The 20904-nt window shown below is 51.0% G+C and overlaps 1 protein-coding gene and 2 non-coding genes across 11 annotated transcripts; 2 read left to right on the forward strand and 1 right to left on the reverse strand.

Annotated features, from left to right (window-relative positions):
* Positions 1–572: 572 nt before the first annotated feature.
* Positions 573–20822, forward strand: LOC149522947 (zinc finger protein RFP-like). Of its 9 annotated transcripts, XM_089771239.1 has the most exons (12): positions 573–931; positions 1269–1734; positions 3205–3300; positions 3877–4107; positions 4417–4439; positions 5146–5261; positions 5815–5874; positions 6724–6942; positions 10015–10128; positions 17604–17691; positions 18067–18143; positions 18376–20822. In XM_089771239.1, exons 2-12 carry the CDS (start codon positions 1363–1365, stop codon positions 18405–18407), a joined length of 1428 nt encoding a protein of 475 aa, XP_089627365.1. In that variant the 5' UTR covers positions 573–931; positions 1269–1362; the 3' UTR covers positions 18408–20822. The 9 variants fall into 9 exon arrangements, with proteins under 9 accessions (XP_089627365.1, XP_089627367.1, XP_089627359.1 ...); XM_089771241.1 differs by lacking the exon at positions 6724–6942; XM_089771233.1 differs by lacking the exons at positions 17604–17691; positions 18067–18143; positions 18376–20822 and adding an exon at positions 10420–12950.
* Positions 16915–16987, forward strand: TRNAF-GAA (transfer RNA phenylalanine (anticodon GAA)). Its single transcript has one exon. It is a non-coding gene; the product is annotated as a tRNA-Phe (tRNA).
* TRNAT-AGU (transfer RNA threonine (anticodon AGU)) lies at positions 19027–19100 on the reverse strand. Its single transcript has one exon. It is a non-coding gene; the product is annotated as a tRNA-Thr (tRNA).
* Positions 20823–20904: the final 82 nt, after the last annotated feature.

Genomic DNA, 20904 nt, shown 5'->3' on the forward strand with positions numbered 1-20904 from the left:
TGGAGTTTTGAGTTTAGGCTGTGCAGAGCCAAAATAAATACATCTGTACAGCCTAAACTCACAACTCCGGTCATCTGAAGTAGTGGGCTGTGCCCACGAAAACTGACGATACCATGCTTTGTACATTGCAAACACCTTTCAAATCCAGCAGCACAAACATACAGTCGAGTGGGCCGGGCGAAGTGCGGGGGGCGGTCTGCAGCCTCCTGAGCCTGCCCAGCGCCTCCCAGGTGAATAAGGGATTAAAATAAATGTTGAAGCAAATAAAAAGGCCCCTGGCCAGGGCCACTCTCTGACTCGCGCCTCATCCCCCTGGGGAAGCTGCTTTAACCTCCCCACCCCGCGCTGAGTCTGCCCAGAGCCCACCCTAGCCCCGCCCCTGCATCTGCCCCGCCCCCCGCCAAGTCCACGTGGAGCCGGGTCCCCCTTGGGACACTCACAGACCGCCCAGGGCTGCGCCAGAACCGCTGCGCATGCGCAGTGCCCGGGCAGGAGCCCACAGTGGCACCGCCTCATAGGTGGGCATCCCCCGCCCCCTCCGCGCGCCGCCCCGGGACCAACCAGAAGCGCCCGGGCAGCCACGTGGAGCGAACCCTGCAACCCCAGCAGCGCGCGCCGGCCCCCCGCTCCCAGCCCGGCAGGGAGGGAATCCCCCGGGTCGCTCCACGCGCTGCAAAAGCCCCGCCCCACCTGCGAGCCGGCCCGGGCTCCGAGACGCGGAAGTAGCCTCTGTCCGGGGGGCGGGGCCAAGCAGCGCCCGGTCTGAGCTAAGCCCTGGCGCTGGAGTCTGAGCGGAGTCACGGAGCTGCTGCGCATGCGCGGTCTGACGGGCTACTCCGCCCATGCTCCGCGCTCCCTGAGCCGGGAGCCGTTGTGAGGGGCCGTTGGGGCCGTTACTCGCTGCGGGGAGGGGCTGTGACCTGCGCTGCTGGTGGGTCCGGCGCTGGGTATCGGGGCGCGCCTCACCTGCCACTGCGGTCGCCCCCCGCCCCTCTCGGGCTGTTGGCGCTTCCTGATGCTCGTGCTGGCCTGGCGGGGGGGGGAGGGACCTGGGTGGTGCCGGGCGGGGCTGTGAGGGGGCTGCAGAGTGTGCGGGGGGGGGGGGATTTGAACACAGGGTGGAGGGGCCCTGGCCTGAGGGGCGCAGCGATGGGGGGGCGGTTCTGGCCGGGGCAGTTCGCGGGGGAGGCCCAATGGCCCCTGCAGGGGGGGAGCGAAGCTTTTGGGGCTTTTTAGATTTTTAATTTTGATGGTTTTTTTGTCCTCAGTGCTGGTGCCTGACGCACCCCCCCCCGGACCTGCTCCTCTATTGCTGAGCTCAGGACAGTGACCCGGCCCCGGTCCCCCAGCCCAGAGGCAGCCATGGCTGCAGAGAGCCCCGTGGAAAGTGTCCGGGAGGAAGCGCCGCGTCCCGTCTGCCTGGAGGATTTCACAGCCCCTGTCACTCTGGAGTGTGGGCACAATTCCTGCCAGGCCCCCCTCAGCCCTCAGGGCAGAGACACTGAGCAGCAGGGACCCCTCCGGCCCAACCGGCAGCTGGCAAACGTGGTGGAACTAGCCAAGCCCCTGAGTTTCCAGGCAGCACAGAGAGCAAGATGGGACGGGGTGTGTGGGGAGCACCAGGAGGCTCTGAAGCTGTTCTGTGAAGAGGATCAAACTCCCATCTGTGTGGTGTGTGACAGATCCCAGGCTCACATGGTGGTGCCCTTACAGGAAGCTGCCCAGGAGTACAAGGTACAGAGTGGCTGTCCAGTGTGATGGGAAATAACATTGGGTTTTAATTACAGGCTAATTTCACTGACTGTTACCGGCCACAGATGTGAACCAACCAGTGTAAAGCAGTGGTCTCCAGCCTTTTAAAGTATCACTCTTTGAATTTAAGTGCAATCCAGGATCTACCTCAAACCCAAATACCCTTGCCCCACCTCCTTTGTGATCCTTTTCCGAGGCCCCACCTCTGCTCACTGCATCCCTTCTCCCTCCCCCATCCTTTCTCCCTTTCATCAGGCAGGGGGAGAGTGTTGGAGTGCAGGAGGGGGTTCAGGCTCTGTAAGGGAGTTTGAGTTCAGGGGGCTCAGAGTTAGAGAAGGGACTTGGGGTACGGGAGAAGTATACAACTAGGACAGGGATACAGGCTCCAGCTGCACACTGCTCACCACAGGTGGCTCCTCTTGGTGGTGCAGTGGGGCTGAGGAAGGCTCACCCCTGCACCACTCTCAAAAGCAGCCTACAGACTCCCTCTGTTTGTGGAGATAGAATGCAGGGTGGGAGAAGGAAACAGCTCCAAGGCAAAGGGCAGGAGATGTGCAGCAGCAGGGAGAGGGGTTAGCTGAAGTGCTGCACTTGATAGCCTCTTAGCCAAACCAGTCAAGATCACCTGTCAGAGGCTCCAAGATCTACCTGTAGATCCCGATCTATTGGTTGGTGACCACATCTGTAAAGCCTTCATGATCCAAGAGATGCAGTAAAAAGTAAATGTTCTGGCTTTGTGGCAACTTATGTCAAGTCTTTACAGATACCTGATGTGGGAAATGTTTCTCTGAGGCTCTAAATCCTGAAACCCAGCCCTCACTGGTGGGAGGAGGGGTGTTTGCACAAGGGAAGGTGTTAATAATCAGAAAGGTTTAGATTACAGGAGCTACAGGCCACTCTGTCAGTGAGCTGCCTTGGGACTGGAGAAGAGGAGGTTACAAGCTGTTACTGATTGGATGAACTGGAATAATAGCTGTCATTTGCCTTATAGACCTGCAGTGACCTGCACAATACCCAGCACGGGAACGTCCCTGCTCTGAGCAGGTCACAGTCCAGTTAGACAAACTGTGGGAAGGGAAGGTGGGGCAGCAAGTTGCTCATAGTCGCCAGACACATCAGGGATAGAGTTCAGTCCTGAACCCTGGTCCAATTGTTAGACTACGCTGCTCCCTGTCCCTCAGCATCACTGAACAGTGCTGAAGTGTGGCTCTTAGGAGAGAAAGATGCCTTGATAAAGCCCTAGGCTCGGCAGGGAGAAGAGGTTTCCCACTGGGATGCTGAAGTTCTGGGCTGCTCCATGAGGGGTTGAACTCTGATGCAGCAGCTGGCACTAGATAAGGTCCCTGCTGGACAAGGGCAGAGTTCCACAAAACTGGGACTCTCTTAAAGGCAGATAAATGGGCTCCCAACATCTAATGTGATTTGCCCTCGTGCTTATATCTGTTTCTTCAGGAAAAATTGGAGACTCATTTGAAGACTCTGAGGGAGGAGAGAGAAAAGCTGCTGAGAAGGAAAGCAACAGCAGAAGGGAAAACCCAGGAGTATCTGGTAAGTGCTTGTGGCTATGGACCAGCAGGGACTGGCAGTGGGAGGGCTGTGTTAGGAGGCAGACTCCTGTGTGGCCTTGGTGAGGTTCGGCTTGTTTGTGTTTCCCCTGGATCATGAATTGCTGGCTGAGATCCATGTGTGGAAAGGCCTTGAGAATCCGTGTCAGTGCATGAGTTAATGTCCAGCCTTTGTGGTTTTCCCAGACATCCTCCCCAAGTGAGCTGCATGTGTTCCTGAAGGACTGTCTGCTCACTTGGTGCATTTATATGTTTGCTTCTTTTTCCTCCCTGGGTATCTGTCAGGCTGGTGCTGAGTCCTGCCTCCTGGTGCTCTGGATATGAATTCCCAGAGCCCATGAATAACAAAAGATGCTGCCCATGACAGACATGGGAACATCCCATTCAGAGGGACACGGGGCAAAGGAGATGCTGGGAGAGACGCATCTGCCTAGTAATCACAAAGAGGCAAACTTTAGAGTTTTCCAAGAAATTCTCCCTACTGCGCACTCAGCTCCCCGTGAAAGGGCCGTGGGCTCCATCCATGCCCCTGACCAGCCCTTTCCCTGTTTTCACACAGAAATGGACCCAAGCCAAGAGGCAGATGATTGTGGCTGAGTTTCAGCAGCTGCTGCAGTTTCTGGAGGAACAAAAGCAGCGACTCCTAGCCCAGCTGGAGAAATTAGATGAGGAGATTGGGAGGTTCCAGATTGACACTGTCAGGAACCTCTCCGTGCAGATTTCCCGTATCAGCGAGGGGATCGGGGAGCTGGAGGAGACCTGTCAGAAGCCAGTGAGTGAATTCCTGCAGGTGAGAATGAGGGACAAACATCCCAGCTCCTCACACAGCGAAGGGGGGCTCCTGAATCACAAGTGCTTGGTCCCCGTTGTCAGATCTCAGTGTAACACCTTGTGCATTGCTGCCATGTGAATGACTCTTGTGCTTTGTAGAGTTACAGGCACAGATCTATTAGAGATGGCAAAGCCCCATTCACTCAGGGGATCCATGTTCCTGGGGCCAGGGCAGGGCCTCTCTTCCCAGGTTTGCAAAATCTCTTCTCAGAGGTCCCCTGTGTGTGTCCAATGGGGCTGAGATTCTTTTCTGTCTTTTTTTTTCTAGGACGTCAGAAGCGCCCTGAGTAGGTACGTGGCTCTCACTCCCCTCACACTGCAGAGAGCAGGGAAAAGGCTTGGAGCAGATGTTAGCACCACATCTTTCCAGAGCTCTACAGCCAGATGTTAGACATGAATATCTCTGATGCATTTAATTCTGAGGGTCTCATCCTCGCACTTGAGACTCTGGATTTCCCCATTCAGGGCACAGTCTGACCTCAAGTGTTTCCTGGAGCTTAGAGCTGTCACCTCCTTGGGGATTGGTTGCCGCAAGACTGTGGGGTGGAACATGGGCTGTCACTGCTGGGCACTGTGCACATTCAGCCCAGGACAGCAGGGATCAAGAGTCTGTCCCACTTGAGGGTTGTTTGGAGACCTGTGTGGAAGGAGCTAGGTTGAGGGGAGCTGGTGTCTCAGTCTAATCCCTATTGGACAGATTCCTTCAGCCCTTCTTATGGGAACCTCCTGTCCCTCAGCATCTGGAGGCCAAGGAGTGAGTTGACCATGGAGACTCTATTCTCCTTTGCTCCCCCAGCCAGTCTCCCCAGGCCAGAAGTGAAGAACTGAAATGGGATCTTTGTGGGGAAGGTTGAATGGCTATGAGATGTGTTGTCCCTGCTCTCAGGCTGGGAGAATTGGAGGAATTCTAACTCCAGGCCTGTTAGAGCTGAGACTTACTAGCCAGAACTTATCAGCAGTAAACGACATACAATCACATTGAATTGTTTCTGTCCAGGTGTGAGATGGGGCAATTCCAGCTGCCCGAAGAGATTTCCCCTGAACTGGAAGAACAAGTCAGAGGTTTCTCCCAGAAAATGATTGCTCTGTCGGAGACTCTGAGGAAGTTCAAAGGTACCTGGAAGGGATGGATGAGGGGAAAGTGGTTCAATTATCTGAGACTATTGAATCTGGCCTCAGAAGCCAACCTTCCCCTGCCTCAGTTCCCATGTGGAGAATGACGGCCCCATCAGTCTGCTCTCCTTAGAGACACTGAGTGAACAGACCGACCTGCTTGCAGATAGAGCCAGGGGTTTGCAAACTCTGAACCTCTCGTTCAGAGATCAAAATGGCTAACGTTATTGTGATGGCCACGTGTTCCACCACCATATGTCCAGGTTATGATAAGAGGCAGTAAGTGAGTGAGAAACCCAAGTGGAAGGGGATGAGGAGGGAAGAGTAAATCTCATTTACGGCTTGTCTCTCCTGGGACAGGTGTGAGGCTGCAGAGATATTGGCTCCATTGCTGGGAGGTGCCTGTGTGAGAGAGGAAATGCAAGTTTCAGACTCTTTCATACTAAATACCTGAGTGTGTGTCTGACAGAATTGAAATGCAGAGTTCAGGGTGGGACATTGTTATGAATAGGAGAGCCTGGAATCTCTCCTCTCTTATCCCTTCCCCCACTAGACACTCTGCCCTCTGCACTGGAGAGAGCAAGAGGAAAATCCCTTGGAGCTTTCAGACAAGGTGAGTTTGCTGGTGGAAATTCTTTAAGTCATGTGAGAATTCCTGTGAAAATATCTTCATGGGATTGTCATTGAAGTTACTAACCAAACCCAGCGACCATGGTGCACAGAGCCCTAAATCACCCAGTGATCAGTGAGGAGCCCCAGGGGTGCTGCACGGGGACCTGTGGACATTTGGAGAAACACTGGTCTAGAGGTTTGTGATGCTAAAGGGGTGAAATTAAAGCACAAAACGGACGGCACATTCAGGCTCAGATTTCACTGCTCAGTCACTTTCAATATGGGGCTGGTTTCAAACAATAAATAGGCTGAAAGGCTCCTTCACCCAAATTCCCTCCTAGAACCCTCTATCTGTCCTGTATCCCAAACCGTTACCCCAAACATACTCTTCTTCCCAATGCCCGTCCCGGATCCTCCATTTCCTGCATTTATGTCATGGAAGAGTGCAGCTCTCAGCCACTTTCCATTTGGCCCCCCCCATGAAAAAGAATTACCCACCCTGTCGAGTGGATACGGCTCAATGAGAGCCAGTAATTGAAAGCTGAAGCCAGACTATTTCAGACAAGAAAAGAGGCACAAATGTTTGATAGGGAAGAGGATTAGCTGCTGAAACGAACAAAGAACTGGTGGATTCTCCCATCTCTTGATGTCTTCAAATCACTGGGGGACTTTCTAGAAAATACACCGTTGGGGAAACAGAGCTTTGTGCCTGGGTAACTGGACTAAGTGTAATGGCTTGTGCCACTGAGGGGGTCAGACTGCATGCCTGAGGATATCTTCTGATCCCAGGAATCTTAAGATCTTAAAGCCCCTTCTGAAATGTCTCCACTTCACCTTCTCCCCCTGCCAGGCTGCAGAACACCCATGTCTGTCTCTAGCTCAGCCCCCAGCCCTCAGAGCCAGGGACAGGAAATGGCCATGGCGGTGCCGGTGAGCTTCGAGGAGGTGGCTGTGCATTTCTCCGAGGAGGAATGTGCTCTGCTGTACCCGTGCCAGAGAGCCCTTTACAGGGATGTGATGCAGGAGAATTATGAGGCTGTGAACTGGCTGAAGATTCTTGTCACCTTGGGTAATAAAAGCTCCCCTAGGTGGGCTCTGGAGCAGCTGGGTTGGGTTTGGTTCAATAACATTCATTGTCTTTGCCCTCAATGTCACAAGTATCTGCCCCAATAATCCTGGCTCTTCTGTGAAAGACTGTCCCCTCCGTGTCCCTTCCCAGGGAAAGCAGGTTGAGGGACTTAACAGTGAAGCTGCTCTTCCCACAGCTAAGGTCTTAGTGCCCTTCCCCCCATCTTGTCCATCTTGTGCCTTGACTGGAGGTGTGAGTAGAAGGGCTCAGGCAGGAACAGCAGGTACTAGAGGTCTGGCTCTTTGTCTGTCTGGTCTTTGTGCCTGCAGGTTCCCCTTGTGGCAGTGGGCTGAGCCAGTGGAAGGTGGGTGCAGTTCCCGAAGTCTTTCCTGCCTGTAGCTAATCTCTGTGACATGCTGTTCTTGCCAGTGAGAGGGGCTGGATGCTGGGGCTGAGGGAGGATGGATGAGGCAGTTCACGCTCTGTGAGTATTTTGTCCGAGGTAGCTTTGTAGTAGAGAAACGTGAGCAGAGCTCCTCTTGCATTTCAGGCACAGGCTGGGTTTCCTTTCAGAAGTTCAGCTTCATTCTCTCTGGGGCTCACTTGCCTCTGTGTGCAGTGGAGATAAATCACATCATCTGTGTTGTGTTTTTAAAGTGAAATATCTTCGAGTAGGGACTCTTTCTTCCTGTGTGAATGTCTGGCTTCGTGCTCAGGAGACCTGTGTTCAGTTCTCTGCCCATCACAATCTTCCTGTGTGACCTAAGACTCTCTGGCTGTGTCTAGACTGGCAAGATTTTGCACAAAAGCAACTTCTTTTGTACAAAAACTTGCCTGCTGTCTACACTGGCCGCTTGAATTTGTACAAGAACACTGACTATCTAATGTATGATTTTCAGCGTTCTTGCGCAAATATACCGACGCTCCTGCTCGGGAAAAAGCCCTCTTGCACAAATGCTTTTGTGCCAGAGGGCCAGTGTAGATAGGTAAAAACTGTTTTGCGCAAAAAAGCCCTGATGGCAAAAATGGCCACCGGAGCTTTCTTGCACCAAACCGCGTCTAGATTGGCACGGATGCTTTTGGCACAGATGCTTTTGCGCAATCTAGACGCTCTTTTCCGCAAATGCTTTTAACGGAAAAACTTTTCCGTTAAAAGCATTTGCGGAAAATCATGCCAGTCTAGACGCAGCCTCTGTGTGCAGTCACCTCTCTCTTCAATTGCTATTATAGAGTGTCCCTGTTTCTCAGGGCTGGGAAAGATACCTACATTAAAGAGGGATAATGCTTAGCACGGTGGGGTCCTGATTTATACCAGAGTTCCCAGGTGCTGCTGTGATTGATAATTTTGCTTCCCACAGCGACTGCAGTGCCATTAGAATTGCTGCTAGGGCCACAGAGTGGTGTTATGGCTTTTAAGGGTAGCTCTTTCTGGAGCTCTGATGCCAGCAGCACTGTCAGAGCCTGCGGTTTATCCATGCAGCACAGCTCAGGGTTGCTGCTAAGAAAGATCCAGGCTACATTTGGAGGCTAAGGCACTCGGCCAAATTTATTGTGAAAAGGAGCACGGTGCTAGTGTCCCAGCTCCTCAGGCACAGGTATAGTGAGGCTTGTCCCAACCCAATAACAGTACCAGTCAGTCAGCAGTGAGAATGCTGCCCCTCAGCCAGCATCAACATGCCCCTCCTGTGGCTTCTCTCATATGTTGACACAAACAAGATGCATGTTCCATGTGTTCTACCCCCTTAGCCTCCTGCCTGTTTATTTTGAACAAAACATCCGTATCTATTATCCCCTCATCCCACTCTTGTGTACAAGGGCCAGTGTCTTTCTGAGCCATCTCTTAGGACCGTGTTTGCAGCTATTGCGGAGATGTGTGTTGATTGGCCTCTTCCTGCTCAGGAATGTGCTTTCCTGGTTAGTTGGTACCAGTGCTCCACCATTCTGCCAAAGCCCAGCCTGTTCTAGTTCAAAAAGAATGGACATACACAGCTGCAATAAACCTTTTGCGAAGTGTGCTGGGTGCCACGTCAATGGGAATGTTCTGATGTGATGACTATGATTATTTTATTTAACAGCAGTAGCACAGTGATCTCCATGGTCATGTCACAGGTGGATCTTCTGAACAGAAAATGCAGTTCCAAGAAGGGGTGGGGCCAAAGCTGAGGGAAACACGCTCACAAGGTGGAAAGGTTATAGATTCTGTGCAGCCCTGGAGGGGCACCAAATCAAAGGCCACGCTGGCTACCAGAGCTGGACTGGGAAACCACACAAAGGCTGCAGCTGGCAGAGTAGAACGGAGGCTGCAAAGGGGGAGCTGTGCAACTGCCTCAAGCACGAGAGAAGCAGCACTGCCCGGCTCCGCCCTGGCTTGCTCCAACAGAAGCCCAGCGCCACCCTGGGCAGCCATGGGAATGGCAACTGTTGTGGGCAGCTGGCAGGGCCCACCCAGAGACAGGCAGTTGGGATCAGGAGTGTGGCACATAGGCAGGACGTGAAGCAACCAACCAAGCATTCACTTAGATGCTCAGGCAACTTCCTCTGCCTCCTCCTGGCCCAAGTAGAACATCTGAGCCAAAGAGCAGGGCAAGCCCAGCCCACCAGCCAGAGGTTTTGTGGACAGGCGTGGGAAGCTAGAGATCTGCTGGGTCCTTCATCTCCAAGTCCTAGTGACCTGCCATGTGGCAGCTGCTGTCTGAGCCCTACCTGGGGACCTTGGTGTCACACCTTCATGCGCTCACTAGAGCTCCCCTTCTGAGCAGTGTGTTCCTGTCCAGCTGTGGGATTCCGGGCGGATGGACCGGGCTGTGAGGGGGGCTGAGTTGTACCCTAGAGAGTGCAGCAGAGCACTTAGCTGCTCTGGGGAATGAGCTGAGCCATTCCCAAGGTGGGGGAGTGATGCATCTTTACTGCAGGGGAGTGTGTCCTGGGATCTTGTACCAGCCAGAGCCCAGTCTCTGCAAGGTGGGGAAAGGAGCCTCTGTGGGTGGGTGACTCGGATCCTGGCTCTGGAAGCAATAATGGCAAAGACCTTAATGAACAAGATTAGCACTTGGTTCATTGCTCTCCAAACAGGGTTTCCAGTCTCTGAAACTGATGTGATCTCCTGGGTGGAGCGAGAGGAGGAGTTGCGGGTCCCAGATCCTCTGAGCTGTGAGGAAGGGGAGATCATCAGCAACACCCAGACAGGTGAGCAATCAGTTAAACTGACTCAGAAACCAGTGTCTGTCTCCTTATAGCAGATGTAACTTGTGTGTTTTCATGAAGTCTGACTGACTGTTCAGCTTGTCTTCAACTCTAGTCAGAATGTGGTGGTTTCTCTTCTCTGTGGAAGGGTTGTGAAGGAGGACAACCAACTCAGCTCATGATAATTTGACCATTATTTGAGCGTGTGTCCCCTTTTCTATTCCTCTTTTAGAGTTTCCTTGCAGTTCATCGTGGAGAATAACTCCTGTCTGGATCATTCCTCTATTCCAACAGGTGACGGGACACTGACTGAGAACCATGAAAAGAGTCTTCAGCATGAAGGACTGGAGCAAGTGTCTCCATGTGGACTATTATTGAGACAAACTGAAGGACATGTTTTCCAGATACGTGAGCAAGGAGAGAGCTGTGAGAGTCAGCATAGCTCTAAAAAGCAGCAGGGAAACCATCTAGGAGAGGGACAAGGGAACTCCAGTAGTAGGAGCACAGGGGAGAAAAGAAACACAGAAACCGTTCAACAGGAAATCCCCCATCAACAGTCACCCTGCACGTCTAGTGACTGTGAAACTCTTCCTGAACATCAAAGGGTCCATACGGGAGAGAAGCCCTTCAAGTGCTCTGACTCTGGGAAAAGCTTCAGTGAGCACTCACACTTTACAAACCATCAGAAAATACATACAAGAGACACATCCCATAACTGCTCTGACTGTGGGAAAAACTTCAGTGCAAACTCACACTTTGTTATCCATAGGATGGCTCACACAGGAGAGAAGCCTTTCAATTGCTCTGCGTGTGGGAAAAGGTTCAGTCAGAAGTCAAACCTTGTTACCCATTGGAAGAGCCACACAGGAGAGAAACCCTTCAATTGCTCTGACTGCGGGAAAAGCTTCAGTAGAAGCTCACACCTTTTTAACCATAGGAGGACCCACACAGGAGAGAAACCTTTCGATTGCTCTGACTGCGGGAAAAACTTCAGTAGTAGCTCATACCTTCTTACCCATAAGAGGAGCCACACAGGGGAGAAACCTTTCAGTTGCTCTGACTGTGAGAAAAGCTTCAGTCAGATTTCACACCTTGTTAGACATAGGAGGACCCACACGGGGGAAAAACCCTTCTACTGCTCTGACTGCGGAAAAAGCTTCAGAAGCAACACAGACCTTATTACCCATTGGAGGAGCCACACAGGAGAGAAACCTTTCAATTGCTCTGACTGCGAGAAAAGCTTCAGTCAGAAGTCAAACCTTGTTAGACATAGGAGGACCCACACAGGGGAAAAGCCCTTCTACTGCTCTGACTGCAGAAAAAGCTTCAGTAGCAACGCAGAACTTATTACCCATAGGAGGAGCCACACAGGAGAGAAACCTTTCAATTGCTCTGACTGTGGACAAAGCTTCAGTTTCAGCACAAACCTTGTTAGACATAGGATGACCCACACAGGGGAGAAACCCTTCAGCTGCTCTGACTGTGGGAAAAGCTTCTGTAGAAGCTCACACCTTCTTAACCATAAGAGGACCCACACAGGAGAGAAACCTTTCTATTGCTCTGACTGCGGGAAAAGCTTCAAAACAAACTCAAACCTTGTTACCCATAGCAGGATCCACACAGGAGAGAAACCTTACAATTGCTCTGACTGCGGGAAAAGCTTCAGTCAGTGCTCCTGCATTACTAGCCATAAGAATACATAGAAGAGTCACCTTATAAAAGCTCTGATTGCAGAAAAGGCTTCAAACACAGGTCAGACTTTGTTAAAGCTGCCTGGCCAGGTGGCTGTAGTCCCAGAAGACCCCTTGGGGAGGGCCTCCTGGGGTACTGACCTGGCCACTGCCACTCACCCTTCTGCTCTCTGGGGCTTCTCACTATCCAGTCCTGCTGGGGCAGCTCCTTAGTCTCCCCTGACCAAGGCCCCGAGCTGAGATTCCCGCCCCCACCCCCGCCTCTGAGCAGTGGTACAGATGCTGAACCTCTTCAGATCTGAGGAGAGAGCAGTTTAGGGCCCAGCTTCCTGGGATAGCACTCCCCAAATGGGATCAAACCCCAAAGAATGGGGTAAGCCCCATTTAGCAATGAAAGGGGGATGTGCACACCGATTGCTCCCATAGGTAGTAATTGTTTACACTGGGCTTGATAGTAAGTAAAAGTGGTTTTATTAAGTACAAGCTGTAGGATGTAAGTGGTGATAAGTGAGAACAGGCAGAGCAAAGCACATTACAAACTCAAAGGTAACAAAAAATGCTTTGTTAATGCTCCACTGAAACTTCAGTACAAACTTTTACAAACTCCCCCTAAAACCTCTTTTCCAGCTGCCCCTCCAAACCAGGGCTCTCCCCGACCCTGGGGTCTTTGGCTCCTTCCTTCAGATGCAGCCTAGCCAAAAGACCAAGTCCTCCAGGTGGATGTTATTTCCAAATAACGGCTTGCTGTGTAGACATGCACTGTAATTCCGAAATAAGGCTGCTGTGTAGATGCACCCCAAGGGTCACTGACCAGTGGCCTGGGCTCCCCATACTCAGGAATCCCAGTGTGGTTTCTGTGGTCCTAAGTCCGGCTTCTGAGGGCTGCAGGAGAAAGACCTGGTGTGGACAGGAAAATCCCGATGAACCTCCTGGCAGAGCGTGACTGGTCCCATCTCAGAGCACTGGTTCCGTCTCTGGGTATAGTTCTTGCTGGGCTTTTCTGGACTACTCCAGATCATTTGTTCAGGTGAACTTGTGTTTTTGTTTTAGTACAATGACATAGTTAAAAAGTTCTATAACACAGACATGTAATGAGGCAAGAAATAAAGCAGGTTTAGCCACTGCAGAAGAAAACGAGTAAGTTTATTTATTTCCTATATTCTGAAGCTTAAAAGATTTCCTTATGTTTCACTCTTATAAATGTGAACGTGTTGAATAACCTACCCTGTGTTGTGGGTTTTCTCTCTCTGTGAAGGCCTTCGGGTCATGCACTTTGATCTCTGGTGAGTTAGATGTGCAGACAGCACAACACAAATGAGAACTTACCAGAATAAAAGCGGCGAGGAGTCCTGTGGCACCTTATAGGCTAACTGAAGTGTTGGAGAATAAGCTTTCGTGGGCAAAGACCCACTTGGTCAGATGCACTTCAGTTAGTCTATTAGGTGCCACAGGACTCGTCGCCGCTTTTGCAGATTCAGACTAACATGGCCACCCCTCTGATAATTTACCAGAATGTTCATTGTATTTTAACCATATGCTAGCCTTTTCCACAAGTTCTGTGTGCAGTTTAAGCAATGACAATGGTCAGTATCTCTCAGCAGTGGGGCTGGAGCAAAGGAAGATGGGGGGGCATGACACTTGCCCTGACACTGTGACATCCTCCCCCGCCCTCCAGAGATGCCCCTGACTGCAGGTTTCTAATCTCCCAACCAAAGCCCTCCAGGCCAGGTACAGCTGAGCTGGACCAGCTACAGCCTGGCCACCGGGCTGCTATCTCAGTGCAGACCTACCCAGAGTGATTCCTTTTGAGTGGTAGTCTCTCCACTTTCCAGCCCCCCATGTGTGAGTGCTGCTTTCTAGGGGTGCTTGGAAGAGTTGGGCTGGGGGCAGGGCCGGCCCGAGCCATTCTTGCACCCTGGGCAGCGGGCGCATGTTGCATGCACTCCTCTGCCCCAGGGAAGCAACCTATGGGGGCACCTGATGCAGCATCCCTTACCACTTCAATCAGGTGCTTCCATAGGTTGGCACCCATGCCTTAATCTAGCCCTGGCTGGGGGTGCAAAGTGCCAGGCAGAGCGGGATGGGGTTTGTCTTTGTTTCTCCTTTGCCCATAAAGCAGATGGTTAGTTTGTCCCACTCGTGAGCTATGTCTACACTCATGCCTTCTTGCTCAAGGGTTCTTGTGCAAGAAGTCTTGCGCAAGAAAACGTCCACACTGCCATGTGCGCTCTGTGCTTTTGTGCAAGAGCGCCCATGGCAGCGTAGGCGCTCTCTTGCGCAAGAAAGCTCTGATGGCCATTTTAGCCATAGGGCTTTCTTGCGCAAGAAATCCCTGCCGAGCATCCACACTGCCCTGTTGCGTAAGAGCTCCTGCGCAAGAGGGCTTACACCTGTTAAAAAAGAGCGTAGCTCTTGTGCAAGAAGCCCTCTCTTACCACACCATACTGTAAATTTCCTTGAGCAAGAGCTGGGGGCCAGTGTGGGCGCTCTATGGATTCTTGCCAAGAACGGCTGTACTTGCTAAGAATCCGCGAATGTAGACATAGCCCTGGTGTCCTTTGTCCTGCAATAACTGGCTCCCACCATCTCATGGCTGCTGCCGGAGATCCCCAGCTGGGAACCCTTCTCCTGATCTGTGGGGCTTCGGTCGTTCTATGCAGGAAACCCAGGGCCGCATTAAGGCATGGGCTAGCCGGGCAGCTGCCCGGGGCGCCTGATATAAGGGGTGCTGTGTGCCCCTTACAGCTGATAACTGCCATCAGGCACCACGTGTCTGTATCGCAAGCTGCAGCAGCTCCCACCAGCCACCCTGCAGTGACCACCCAAGGCAGGGGCTGCGTTAACCCCCGCAGCGCTGGCCAGAAGCACCCTTCCCCTTGCGGCTGCGGGACCCTGCTTGGCCTGCTCCCGGCAGCACCAGGCTGAGCACCAGTGGCGGTGGCCGGGCAGCAGGAGGCATGTGCCTTGCTGCCAGCTCCATGCGCCTTCTCCCACGTTCCAGGTGGGGGCTGGGCCATGCATGTGCCTTTCCCCAACCCAGGGTGCAATTAAGCTGTCTGCCCAGGGCACCGGAATGGCTTGTTCTGGCCCTGAGGAAACCCTCTCCGAGGGGGAAGCAGGGATATTGCTGTGGTGTCCCTAAGAACAGTCAACCCACTCATCTGTTGACCCAGGGGACAGCAGCCTGTGGCTCATTTCCTCTTTCTCACCTGGGAGGGGACATGGCTGGGAGTGAGGGTGTCCTGTTTCTCAGGGAGCTCTGACCACAGGACTGGGACCGGGCTTGGCAGAAATCTTTCCCAGAGAGACACAAGCTGGAGAGATGTTTGTGGGGAAGCATTTTGTAAATGTCGATGGATGTAAACTGTTTCTGCAAGTGGGGGGTTTGAAGCTTTCATTGAAAAATTTCCTCTGTTCTGTTGTTTCTGCTCTGTGGTGTTATCCCATTTGTCTGCCATGCAAAAGGTCTGTGTCAAACCCAGGTGGAAAGAGCCCTCCTCTTTCTCCATTCAATTCCTTCTCTGCTCCCTCAGGCCCACTCCTGTCTCTCTCTCTGCGCCCCAGCTGCTTTGCTTTCTGCCCAGGTGTGTACCCTTCCCTGGCACTATAATACCATGGGAAGGGATCCTTTGCCAGCTTCTTAACTAGTAGCTCATTTAGGGCATGTTTACACAGCAGGGCAAAAGTCAAACTGAGATACACAACTTCAGCTACTTATTTGTGTAGTTGAAGTAGCTTAACTTGGCTTTTGGCAGGAAGAGACCTTTCCCTACTCTTCATGAAATGGGGGTTACTGGAGTCAGAGTAGGAAGTCTGCCAATTTGTACTTAATTTGAAATAGCAGCTTGCTGTGTAGACAGGCACTTTATTTCCAAATAACACTCCAGTGTAGACATGCTCTTATTGTCCCATCACAGAGCTGATGCTGAAGGACAGGAAGCTACACAGTGCTGAAGGGGACTAATCAGATACTGAAGTATTTTTTTTCCCTCCCCTTTCTTTGTTGGGGGAAATTTGCTTCTGTTCTCCTATGAGGCTGGAGATGTCAGTTAGTGTCCTCCCTCCTACTAGAGAAATCAGAGACTTTTCCTACCTGAGAGCTGGAGAAAGCTAAGACTGAATGCCATGTAACTAAAGGGAGGACATTGTCTAGCATGGGAGTCAAGTGTTTGCCTAGTAAACAGGAGTTCTTTGGTTCAACGCCCAGTGGTACCTTGGTGTAGCCTTTGCTCACATTTTCTTATGTCTTCCTGGGACACAGAGGAGTCCTCCCCTGGCCACCCATGGAACTGCTGGTTCAGGAAAAGGCTGATTGGGGAGGAACATTGGGAAGAAGGAAACCACAAGCCTGGAGCGGGTACAGAGGCTACTGTGACTGGTACTGGCAAGGCAGGGCTCTTGCTGCAATTGCTGGGACAGAAAAGCCAGCAGCACCTGCCCTTGTGATTCCCTTGGGTGGGTGGGGGTCAGCACCCAGAGATCCTGCAAGTGCAAAGCTCCTACAGCTATAGTAGCTGCTCCAGTGGGGCAAAAGGCCTGGGCACAGTACTTATAAGGCAGTACTTGTGGGAGAAGTGCTGAGGTTGTGAGTTCAAACCTCCCCTGGAGTAATGGTTTCTACTCCCTGCTGCTCTGGCCCCTTCCAGTGAATGCTGTGATTCCAGTTCAGTGGAGGGTCTTTGTTGCCCATTTTCTCCTCTTGCCTTCAGCCATTGGAGAAGCTCATGAACAGAGACAAGCTACTTTGTCCCATTTCCCACTTCTTTTCCTGGGCTGACCCAGTGGCTGAAAGGGGCTGCGGCTGCTGACGGGGTGGGGAAGATGTGCAACAAGACCCTGGCCACCCAGCATTCACTCTGATGAAGCCATAATATGTGCAGTGGGAATTTTCACTTATCCCATCCTCTGGGATGGAATCCCAGCTCCCTCAGCGTTCACTGCAAGGCATGGGTTCCCAAACTGGGGCGGGGGATGCTCCCCCAAGTAGGCATGAAGAAATTTCAGGGGGGGGGAATGAGGTGACCCAGCTGTTTTTTTTCGTTTGTTCCTCAAGTTTTGCTGCTATTTTGGATATTTGCTCAGGTCCTTTGAAGCAGTTGCCAAAGTAGCTCAGTTGGGAGAGCATTAGACTGAAGATCTAAAGGTCCCTGGTTCAATCCCGGGCTTTGGCAGAAACCTTTGCCAATATGGCATAGTCTGTTTTGGCATCTCTCCATCTCTGGTAAGCAAACATCTGCAGTCAGAGTTCAAAGCTGAACCAAGAGGCAGGAATTACATCATAAAGATGATCATATTTCAGGGATAGAAACTAGAAAGGGGATTTCATGACACCTCAGAGGTTGTTGACACAGGAGAACAGAGCTCTTGGCTTCAGCTGCTCCCAGCCTTGCAACTCTGTTTTTAATTCCATGCCCCCAGAAAGGAACAGTAACAGAGCCTGCCTAGGACTAATTCTGAGGCTTCCCCATACGGAGGACACACTATTTCTGTTTTCTTAGACTGTAAGTTATTAAGTTGATTTAAGCAATTTCAAAATAGTTTCCAAGTATAGACATGCCCTTATAGTCCTGGTCTTCACAACATCTGCTGGCAAGGAGTTCCACTGGTTGACTGCGCTTGTGTGAAGAAATTCTTCCTTTTGTTTGTTTTCAACCTGCTAATATCATGGCGCACCCTTAGTTCTTCTATTATGGGAACAAGAAAAATACCTTTCCTTATTTACAGTCTCAACAACAGCCATGATGTATAGACCTCTATCTTATCTCCCCTTGTCTCCACTTTTCTAAGGTGAAAAGTCCCAGTCTCTCCTCATGTGGCAGCTGATCCAAACCTTTCATCATTTTTCTTGTGCTTTTCTGAAGTTTCCAATGCCAAGGTATGGTTTTTTGGGGGGCAGGGGATAAGGCAACCACATTTCCAGTCAGTGCTCAAGTTGTGGGCACCACGTGGATTTATAGAGATGTAATATGATAGTCACTGTCTTCTTGTCAAGGCCTTTTAAAATAATTTCTAACATCACATTTGTGGCTGCACAGGGAGTGGATGTTTTCAGAGATCTCTCCAGCTGTGACTTGTTGTAGCATATTCGCTTTCATTTAGTATGTGTGTTACTAATTGTTTATACTAACTATGGCAGCTGATTCAAACTTTCATAATTTTTGTCATGCTTTTCTGGACTGTTTCCAATGCCAATGACAGCTGCCTGCATGAAGCCCTCCCCCCTCCTCCACTCAGGCTCTTATTTCCCCAGGCACCTGACATCTGCAGCCTGTGCAGAAAAGCAGCTACCTGGGAAATGTGCTGGGGTGTTGGCCAGGGCTCAGCCAGGTGAGTCTCCCAGACAGAGCCTGCCTCTGGCACCCCAGCCCCTCCCTTCCCATGCTGAAAGAGCAAAGACTTGGCAGAATTCATGAATATAGAGGAGGCTATTTCCCCTGACTGGGAGCCCAACCCCGGCCGCAGCAGTGGAAGTGCTCAATCCTAGCCACTCGACAGACACAAACCTGCAGTGTTGGCTCAGCTACACTAGTCATCCCAGGTCACTTTATCTCCCTTTCAGGACGTGGGTCTGTTCTCGGAGAAGGCGCGTGATGCCAGCATAGATGCTCCCCAGCACTTCTCCCCTGGCTGCACCCTCAGGTCCGGAGATGTGGACCTGCCCCTCTGCATCATGGGGGATGCTGCCTGCCCTTTGCTCCCGGGCTGATGAAGCCCTAGACAGGACACGTTGCCTAAAGCCAGGAACGTATCCCAGGTGACAGCTCACATTTTCCTAGGTCCTCCTGGGACACAGAAGAGGCCTTCCCTGGCCACCCATGGAGCTGCTGGTTCAGGAAAAGGCTGATTGGGGAGGAACATTGGGAAGAAGGAAACCACAAGCCTGGAGTGGGTGCAGAGGCTGTTGTGACTGGCACTGACAAGGCAGGGCTCTGACTGCAATTGCTGGGAAAGGAGAGCCAGCGCCACACGCCCTTGTGATTCCCTAAGGGGGGTCAGCACCTAGAGAGCCTGAGGGTGCAACCTCTGCAGCTCCTGCGGCCATGGAGAGTGAGGGTCTGTGGGCAGCAGGTGCTTCTCACTTTTGGTTTCCTTCTTTCTAAAACTCCTCTCCAATCAGCCTTTTTCTGAACCAGCAGTTCCATGGGTGGCCAGGGGAGGCCTCTTCTGTGTCCCAGAAACACATAGGAAAATGTGATTAAAGGGTGTCAAAAGGCACCACTGGGAGTTGAACCCAGGATCTCCTGTTTACTAGACAGGTGCTTTAGCCAACTGAGCCATGGTGCCCTCCTCAGGAAGGCTGGTGAAACTGTTCTATTCCATGGTCCCAGACAACATCTTTGACTCCCAAAGTGCCACCAATCCCCATTTCCCTCCAGCCCTGGGGGTGTCTGGCTCCCTAGGCACAGAAAGCTACAGCTCAGTCGGCAGAGGCTCTAACATGCTCATCTCCCCCAGCTGCTGGGGCTGTAGAGTGGCCTTTGCGGTTTGGCCCAGATGTGGGGAGGGAAAAGTACAACAAACATTAATCAGCTGGCTTATAAATCCCTTGGTCCTAGGGTTTGGGTTAGAGCCCCAAGGAGGGGGCCTGGCCTTCTTCAATTTGCTCCCTTCCTGAGGGCACAGAATTAACAAGAGAAGATTTCTTAACCCCACAGCAATCAGAGTTGGCCAAGGAGTTAGCAACAATTTTTTTGTCAACATTTAAGTAGAGGCAAGGAAACCCTCAGGGGTGTTTCTGTGTGTTTGTAGACCGAGGTTCATTCAAGTGGGGTTTTTTTTTGTGGACCTGCCCCGACCGCACCCCTAGAGACTCTGGAACAAAGAAGACACATGGGAAGAACCCAACTTTCTTCCTTTTGCTGTGACATGGATGGATCTAGTTCAGGTTTCACTCAAGGGGTCCGTCTGCATGTGAAGTACCTGTGTAGGGATAACATATAAATGTATTAAAAATGATTCCCCCAATTGGAAGTGACTCCCCATAATTTGTTCCCCACAACTTAAAGTGTTTAGATTTATTATTATTATTATTATTATTATTATTATTTGTTAAGATTGTTAAATGTTTAGATTTATAATTATTGCCCCTCTAGAATATAATTGGTTAGGAATGTAATATTAGGTCATGTAACTTAAAACTGTTAAAAATATAATACTATGTAGCCAGAAACAGCTCTTCTCTCTGTGTCCCAGGGCACACTCAAACTTATTGTTACACAATTGAAGCCCATTCTCTTCAAAGCATTGTGAAGCAATTAACCCTAATCGCAAAGTGAAACATTGTAACTATAACAGTAACTAACTCAGCACTCAGAGAATGTTTTAAGAAATGCCACCCAGAAACCTGTGACTTTTTGTAACTACAACTCTTGTATATGTAAAGTTATTATTATACAAAATACTGTATGGGAAACATTAATTAGGGAATGTACGTAAGAGAGAGATTGCTTGGACGATGAATGAATGGTTTTGAGAGGTGCCAGCCTGAGAATGCAGCAACAAAGGGCTGAAGAAGGCGTCAGGTGCCAGGGCAACCAAAAGGTGTCAAGTGGAGAAAACCAAGTACTGGAGGCCCACCCTATGAGATCACTGATTAGCACCTGACAGCCACCCTGAACGTGATGCAGCAATTCCCATAGACTGGCATAGGAAGAAATTCCTATAAGAACTGGACTAAAAGACTATGGAGTCAGAGTCCAACGTTCTGCTGCCAGCCCACCAGGAGCTTCAGATGCGCATCTGATCAGGACTTCACTCCCCACTACCCTCACTTGTGTGCAGAATACCTGGCCAGTATTCTGTCACAAGCAACTTCCAGGCTGGTAACTATAACAACTACACAGAACCTGGATGAATGATTGAATCAATGTTTATATATATATATATATATATATAAGGGTTAAGTAGTGATAGGAATAAGTAGTTAAACAACGTTGTTTGCTTCTATCTTTTCTTTATTCTTTATTATTATCTTTACAATAAATGTGGCTTTTTGCCTTATCCCCCTCATAAGATCCTGCTTGCTTTTATTGGTACAACACCTGTGACAGCACCTGTGCGCTTCTGCCCCTCATCAGCAATGCCATAT

This window comes from Pelodiscus sinensis, chromosome 19 (assembly GCF_052426305.1).
Source record: "Pelodiscus sinensis isolate ZL-2025 chromosome 19, ASM5242630v1, whole genome shotgun sequence".
Classification (NCBI taxonomy): domain Eukaryota; kingdom Metazoa; phylum Chordata; order Testudines; family Trionychidae; genus Pelodiscus; species Pelodiscus sinensis.

What these genes read in the sequence shown, in the direction of transcription:
- LOC149522947 (XM_089771233.1), top strand. Translation starts at nt 1,363, where the DNA reads ATGGCTGCAGAGAGCCCCGTGGAAAGTGTCCGGGAGGAAGCGCCGCGT. An exon ending in AAGCTGCCCAGGAGTACAAG is followed by an intron (nt 1,735 to 3,204) that starts GTACAGAGTGGC and finishes CTGTTTCTTCAG; the next exon opens with GAAAAATTGGAGACTCATTT. An exon ending in GACTCTGAGGAAGTTCAAAG is followed by an intron (nt 5,262 to 5,814) that starts GTACCTGGAAGG and finishes TTCCCCCACTAG; the next exon opens with ACACTCTGCCCTCTGCACTG.